Source organism: Peromyscus eremicus, chromosome 10 (genome assembly GCF_949786415.1).
Source record: "Peromyscus eremicus chromosome 10, PerEre_H2_v1, whole genome shotgun sequence".
Taxonomy (NCBI): Eukaryota; Metazoa; Chordata; class Mammalia; order Rodentia; family Cricetidae; genus Peromyscus; species Peromyscus eremicus.
The window spans coordinates 63,518,897-63,527,097 of NC_081426.1; the positions used below are offsets into that span (position 1 = coordinate 63,518,897).

The following is an 8,201-nucleotide window of genomic DNA, read 5'->3' on the forward strand; positions in this document are numbered from 1 at the left end:
CATTTACAGCAGGAAATTTGGGCCAGAATATTCACAGCAATACAATCTGGGAAACAAGCAAAAAAAACCTACTGCCAACAGAGCAGACGAATGAGCTGGTTCTTATGCAATGGGAACATCGCATAACAAGCAAATGAAGGATCAATAGCACTATGCAACAAAAAGAATGCCTCTTAACAATGTATCATTAAGTTGAAAGCATAGCAAAAGTTGATGTACAGCAGTTAAAGACAATTAAATGTTTTAAATTCTTTAAAAATGAGGATCACCTAAAATACCCATTAGAGACTATCTGTGGAGTAAAACAATGGACTGATAGGGAGGGGAGAGAATAAACAGGAGGATAAGAGTGAAGAAATGTATAACACACTGCAAGTTCATATTAAGGTCTGCTCTTTGGGCTGGATGTGAGTTAATTGCTATGGCTATTATATTTTAATAAATAAATGAATGGATAGATGAAAGGAAGTTTATATGTGGTTATAGTGGAAATGTATTACTAACCAAACATCATCACATGCACTCAAGGATCCTTAAAACAAATATATTCAAAAAGGCATAAAATATAAAACAGTAATAGTTAATGATATACAAATATAAGCTAAAATGCTTTTATATAAAACCTGAAGCCCAGCTGAAGCTTTACCCAAAACCACAACAATTTACTAATATCCTTTTATCCATATTTAACATGGTCTGTTTCAGGACATACCAAATGCACTTGTATGTCCTTATTCCTAAGAAAATTTAAATATCTGAAAGCACAAGATGTTTGTTTTCTTATAAACTTGAGTAAAGTGATCTTTCTTCCATACACTCCTTCCCTCCATTCCAATATGTATCTATATTGCACTCAGTCATTACCAATAGTACACAAACAATTTATGACATTTCTAATCTTAAAAAATATTTATTTTCACATATTCCAAATGTGTATTTCCACATTACTTAAAAATATCCTTTCCATATTTAAATTTCTAGAAAAATCAGTACACACTGCTCCAAATCTTCCTTCCTGTCCCCTCCATCCTCTGCTGTATTCTGATTCACTGAAATTTTTGTTTGTACCATGAGTTTCCCCCCTAGCAATTCTATTGTTCTCACTAACTTTTAAAACTGTTTTGTCCTCCAATTTTAAAACAAAGTTCTATTCATGAGACACACTAATACGTTAAATATTTAGCCTGCATTCTCAAAGTGAGTATGTCTTTTGCCAACAATAACTATAAATAGGATTATTTCAAAAAATGGTTACTTGATTCTACCTCTTCCATTTCTCTATCCATTTGTACAAATGCCTCCACGTAAACCTCCCCTTCCCTCTTTCTCTTTTCTTCTCCCCCTGCCCACCTTGCAAAAAAAACTGTTTTTTTCCAAGTTATCTAAGCCATGCATACCACTAAATGTTGTGGTCAATTTAAGCCCATGTCCGTATTGATCTATCTTTTGGAAACTATCATTTTTCCTAATGCACATTAGCCCTCTTATTCTCTTGCTAAGATATCATGGAACGCTCTTGCTCAGACTTCCTGGGGATAATTGACTCTTCCCCTTTCCATGCCTATTTGCACCTTTTCTCTGCCTGGAATCTCTTTGGCCTGAAGACTTCAAATACCATGTGTGTTGACATGCCACTACCCATCAATTCCAGGCTCCTCTCCACTTACTATCTAGAAACTGTGAATTTATTATATACACATGCAAATCATTCACCCATGCCTCTACATGGCTTCTACTATCACCCTGATGATTGTTACTTTTAGACATTGAAGTCAAAACTTTACTCAGCCTCCTTTCTTCCATTTCTCACAAACCTTGCATTATACCTGTCATCCTTCATCTTAAAAAAAATATATAGACAGAAGACAACCAAATCTAAGAAATTGACAGATTCTTCTGCCACTTGCTTGGACAAAGTGTTAATCATCTCTTGCCTGGTTGAATGTGGAAAAATTCTAAACCATCTCTGCTTCTTTCTATTCTTAACACAACATTCCTAGTGAGCCACTTAAAAGTTCATTAATCCAGCATATGTCCCTGATATTATCCCCTCTAGTCTTGTCTGGTCTAACTTAGAAAAATAGCGAAGTCTACAAGCATGCTTACAAAGCTTTATACAACCTCTTTTTTGTTATTGCCCCTTCGTCCTCAGCAGTTTCACCTGCGCTGCACCGGACCTGACTTCCAGCCTTCACAGAATTGCACCTAGATTTCCTGCTCACCAGAAGACCCCACCCCAACTGTGCTTTATGCTCTTATCCCTATATGATCAATATTCAGGTATCACTTTATCAACAAACCCTCCCCAACTGTTTAGTTAAAGCCATGTCGCCCATGCTTTATGTTCACCAGACACACTGCACACTGAACAGTTCACTTGTTTTGTGGCTTCATTTCCTGCCTCTTCTACTAGCAAGTGAGCACGAGAGGAAAACTTGGACACTCCCCCATTACTTGAAGCACTATACTTGTTCAGTTTCTCCGAATAGAAACCATGGAGCTATTTTTACTTTCCTTGATCATTCATATTAAATAGATCATCATTTTTGTTGGATTAAAATCCCCCAAAATATCTTCTTTGTCCATTTATGTCCATCCTTCCTATATCTACTTCATTCCATGCAGCCATCTACATAATGATGACAATAACAATAAAACTTCAAAACACAAAAAGCTTCATCATATGCCTCATATTTTGCTGTTTCTAAATTATTCTTTACCTATCAACCAGACAGGTTCTTTCACAGCCTAGGTCACGGTAAGTCAATGCCTTACCTAAAGAACTCCAGTGACATCCAAGTTTACTAAGAGATTCATTCAGGCCTCTTTATAGAAAGACCTTTCATAACCTGGCTTCTGCTTACCATCCTAACCCAATACTCTAATATTCCTGGCTCTACTTTCAAACAAGAAGTATACCAGAAATCTTTTTATTCTTAAAATCATACCAATCTAGTGTCTACTTTTTCACCTTTTACTTCCTTTGTTTGTTTATTGAGTTGATTTGGTTTTCTTGGTGGTTTGCTTGCCCAACAATAACTTTTCTCTTACCCCTTCCCTCCAGGCACCCTTTGCTGTCAACTTGACTTTCTTGGCCATCATGTCTATGCAGACTAGACTCCTCTCCCATTTTATTTTCTCTCTTGATGCTACTAAATTGTCCCCCAGTATTATCATTTACTTTTTTATCTTTGCTCCTCTTATCTCTTTATATTGCTTAGAGGTAAAGTCAGTGAGGGGCTAATTTTGGTTCCAAATCCTGTCTTAAGGACTACATATTACTCCTTTTACACAACACTGCATTACTCCTTCTACACAACACTGTATTTTCACACTGGTATAACAAACGAATAAGTGAATGATGCTGGAAATGAAGTTTTATCTCTCTGTTCCTCTATTTGAAATATCGATTTGATCTATGATTATTAATTACAATTTGACATAAAGCTAGCACATGACACAAGAACTTTCAGACTAAGATATAGAGCATCTGAAAACATCACTGTCCGGGAAATACACCATGTTCACCTAAATAAATATGAGTTTTCATGTTTTCCTCTTCATTTTAAATATTATTAAAAAAATATTGACAAAAAAGTTCTTATTTTTTCTCTTTTGGATGTTATAACTGCTTATTTATCCTTAATCAAGTAACAAGACATGTTCAGGACAACCTGACTCTTAATGCACAGTATTATGCAAGGAAGCCTCAGAAATGGACATACCCATTAGCTGTCTGACTAAAGATTTGAAGATGTGGTATGAGTTGTGACTTTGTCACTTATTAGTTTTAGTTATTTTGGACAATTCAATAGAACTTCTCTCAGCCTCTTCTCTAGCAGAGGGATGATGCCTGCCCTGAACATCTCTGTTTTTATAATAATCTTATTAAGTATTATACATTAAAATATTTTTAAGACCACAAAGAACACCAGTAACATGAAGTCCTACTACACTAGTGAGCAAGCTTGCAAAACTGATGACAGGCTTCTGTTTCCATATCAGAAAGGTTATGGAAGAGGATGTAAAGCAGCCACCTATATTAAAGTATTGATTGTCTGAGATCATATGCCCCCAGACTGGTGTGTGTCCCTTAGATCAGTGAAAAATGGGGAGGGACAGGATTCCTAAACTGTCTTCCCATGGCCAGCTATTTAGTCTTTTAAAGCCATACATCTGTGTTCAAAGTGGACAAGAGACAGAAGGAATGACTTTCTACTTCCTTTGTGACAAAGTCAATGTGGTGCCACTTCGAAGTAGGAACAACTGCGTCAGCATGCTAGGAACTGACTCATGAGAAGATGAAAGACTCCTGCCCTTCAGAAGTCCATTCCAGCTTCTCTCAACTGCCCTGCTCTTCTTACCTTTCCCCTTTCCTTCCCCAATGGGAGAATGTGGAGACAAGAGAGAGGAGTTCCTGGAGGGATGAAGAGAAGAGAACCATTTCAGTTCCCTTTATCTCCCCACGGCAAGCTGTGCTGCTGAGTTAAAAATACATAATTTGGTTTCCAAATCTATTTCAACCTCTGCCTGGCCTACTGAGTAGTCACAAACCGTCCAATTTCAATTCACATCTTTGCTTTTAGCTTTATTTTAAATGGAACAGAGCTAAGTTGTATAAACAGATAAAAAGTAAATGTCCCACAAAGAGCAGAAATGGGATTAAAGGAAACAGGAAGTCAATCCATATTTACAGTGTACCTTAGTCAAAATATGAATGGTTTTCATCTTATTTTTAAAATGCCAAACTTTCCCCAAAGTATAAAATGTCATGTCATAGAAGAGATGAAAGTTGTGGCATATAGAGTTATATGATAACAGTAATGTTTTTATTTATTTATTTTAATTAGTTCACAATTAAAATTTCATGTAAACAGATAATCCACTTACTGCAAGTGATAATGATCAGCCTTCTGTCACATTCGGAATACTACATGTTTACAGAGAATGGCCCAGTTCTGAAGAGTCAGTCATCTGACCACAAGTACACATGAGCAGAGTGAAAAACATCCCTAATATAGAGCTTTGTGGTAATTTCATTGTTAATTAACTACCTGCTAACACTCAATGTAGGATAACTACAACCCTGCCCCACAAAGTTTTTTAAAAAAGAGCCAGGTGAGTGATGCAGATCACTCAGCAAAGTGCCTTAAGACGCTTGGCAGCATTTTAGTTGACCCAAATCTAGCACTCTTGTTATGGTCTACAGAGTGTTATGGGACAGAGTACATGGTAAAAATGCTCCTGTAACAGCAGGTTCCTTTCTTCTTCTTTTAAGTTGTCTTACAGCCAAGAGAACATATTTTTACTTTCAACACTTACTAATAAAGTCATATAAATCCAGCTATAAATTGTGCTTTCATTTATGAATATTTAAACTACATGTGAGTTATATTTTCCTTGCTTTTATATTTGAAATGTGAAGTTTAAAACCCTTCTGGGAAGATAAAGCCTCTTTTATTGACATAATACAGTTTCAAGTGGTATCACATCATCTAGAGCATTCTCCACAAAACTATTTTTGACCTAAAATGATAATGTCCTCATCACTTATGAGAGCTCATATGTTGACAAATGATTCACTTCTCTAATGAAACCTCTTTTCAGATTTGCATGAAGGTGAAGGTAGTGTTGGCACAACACCCTATACCTGGAGAGACCAGGTGGGAAAAAAAGCAGGAGAAACTTCCATCATTCCCGTCTACCTTTATCACTGTCAATATGCAGACACCAAAGGAATCTTCTCACTCCTTTACAGAATGTATGCCATTAAATCCAGAAAGGAAATGGATTGGAATGTAGGAGACCAGATCACAGCCCATCACTAATGTGCTATGTGCTCCATCAAATCCTCCTTGTCTTTAGTGCCCTGGTTTTCCTTGTCCTCCAGAGACTCATCTCCCTATTCTATCCAAGTCCACTTTATCCCAGAATTCTTTCTCACTTGGTCTACAGTCCTTCTACCTCATATCCCATGTGTTCTCCACTCCAGGATCTATTTTATCTCTTCTCCCACTCTTTCCCTCCTCCACAGCCTCAATGGAAGGCAGAGAGCACCGCCTCCCCTCCATGCTTTAAGTTCACCTTTTACTCATCACACCACTCAGTGTAGGACATCACCCCAATCTACTGGCTTTGTCCTGTAAATACAAAATGCCACCTGGATTCAAATCTATAAACACAACTTGGGTCAGCCTAACTTTCCAAATCTGTCTGATGGGGATATCAACAGCTTCTTGGAGTTGCTGTGAGAGTTAAGAATAATGTATATAAAATGTAGCTGTAGTTGAAATGTTATTGTTACCATTCCTATCATTGCAAGAATAGGTGGCTACTTTACATCTGAGGCCATCTTGTTTAACTCATTTACAGTAGAAAGAGAGGGACTTTGCATTCAGAAAGGTGAGCCAAGCCAAGCAGGATCTTAGCAAGTCCCTTTTCCCTGATGAACTGGACTGCTGGGCTGTCTGAGGTGAATTCTACCTGATTTCGGTGCACCCAGTGCTTAGAACCACGCTTGCCATAGAGATGCCTATTGAAATTACAAAGGAAATATGTTAAGAGAACAAAGTGCTGTGAATGTCTCTCTCTATTACGCACTTTGCAGATACTGATTGAAGGAGGAAATAAAGCTAAACACTTCTCAAGCATTCCCAGGAGATATGTGAAAGACTGGCACCCCAAGAAAGTAAGAACAGAGTACGAAAAGGACTGGGTTCCCCTGCAGAGCAGCCAACTTCAGCTTCGTGCCCTAGATTCCTGTCCCAGGTGGAACACAGGGTGAACCTTTGGCAGAGGGAGGGACACGTGGGAGGACAGAAGACCTGAGGCCAGCTGCCTCTGGTGCAACAATGTACCTGCGCAGAGTGACAGATCCAAGGAAACAAACTCCATGCTCAGGCTCAGGGAAGCCAGGCAGCCACAGTGCAGCAGCTCTGAGTTCATTTTTGAATTCCCAGTCTCCCCCACCCTGCAGTCAGGTCTCAGGAGGTAATTAGTGTGGGGGAGGCCAAGCTCCTGAGGGGGCGGGGAGATGGGAAAGTACGGGTGGAGGCGGTCTTCTTGTCATAGGTCTCACTGAGGAGAGGAAGAGAGAAGTGGGGGGGGGGGGAGGCGCTCGAGAGAATGACTGGTTTTCATTTTTGCACGTGAGGCGTACCTAATGATATTTCCACAAATAGACAAGCAGACCAGAGACGGACACACAGAGCACACTTGCGTGTTTGGAAACATTCCGTACCCCCAAATCCAGGACGCAGCCTGTTGTCATAACCATCCAGCAAACTGTCCAGGATACGGGTAAAATTTTCCGGGCACAATTTCTCGTCCTTTGAGTTCTGTCCTGGGGATTCGTTTAAACTGCAAGTGCAAAAATAACGGGGGTGGAAAAGACTATTTTAAGAATGAATCTGAGAACAGGTGGAAAAAGGGTTGCCTTCTAGGGAAAGAGTCGCTGGCCTTAAGCTAAAGGAGGGTTGGGGGTTGGGATGTGGAGAACCACATCCAAAATGGTCAGGAAAAGCGCACTCGTAGGCAGCATGCACCCCCAGACTGCAAGTACCCTCAGGTAGCATGTACCCCAGCACCCGCGCTTCCTGCACCCGACTGCCCAGTGCTTTCTGAGTCCACTCGTCAAAGCTTGGCTTCAGCCCATATGACACTGGAGATGGGAAGATCTGCTTCGCTAAGGGAAGGATGAGTGGCCAGAGCGGTGCTGTGGATCTGGGCACTCGTCCACCTTTCCCAGGCACCCCTACCCTACGACACCCTCCCACCCACCCAGCCCCCGAACTCACCAAGCCGCCAGGCACAGGAAGTGCAGGAGGGCAAGGCTGACCCCGGAGCACAGCGCGATCGCGGGTACCTTCTGGACAGAAACCATCTTCGCAACATGCCATACTTTAAGCCTGTTCACGTTTCCAGGCTCTCGAGATGCCCTGTGCAGGGTGCGAGGAGAGGGCAGAGTGGCTCCCGCGGCGTGCGCACACTCGCGCTCACACTCGCCCGCGCTCCGCCAGCCCAGCCGCGGTGGGCGTGTGTGTGCACGCGGCCAGGGGAGGCGGGACCTGCGCGCCCGCCCCCTCCCTCGCCCAGTTCGAGCCGAGCCTGGGCTCAGCACCGCACCTTGTCGCTCCTGCACGCCCTGCTCACCCGTGAACTTGGGAGCTCCTGCCACGCGAAGCTAGGCAAGTTTGTTCCAA

General features: G+C 41.0%; 1 protein-coding gene across 10 annotated transcripts in view; it reads right to left on the reverse strand.

Annotated features, from left to right (window-relative positions):
- Gabra4 (gamma-aminobutyric acid type A receptor subunit alpha4) overlaps positions 1 to 7,959 on the reverse strand; it is a 79,344-nt gene extending 71,385 nt beyond the window's left edge. For 6 of the 10 annotated variants that reach the window (XM_059275092.1, XM_059275089.1, XM_059275097.1 and 3 more), the window contains exons 1-2: positions 7,797 to 7,959; positions 7,241 to 7,359 (exon numbers count right to left, since the gene is read on the reverse strand). In XM_059275092.1, the coding sequence (XP_059131075.1) occupies positions 7,241 to 7,359; positions 7,797 to 7,882 (205 nt within the window). In that variant the 5' untranslated portion in view covers positions 7,883 to 7,959. Of the gene's footprint in view, positions 1 to 7,159; positions 7,360 to 7,796 lie in introns of all 10 variants that reach the window. The other 4 variants (XM_059275088.1, XM_059275093.1, XM_059275091.1 and 1 more) reach the window with 2 other exon arrangements.
- Between the last annotated feature and the right edge of the window lie 242 nt (positions 7,960 to 8,201).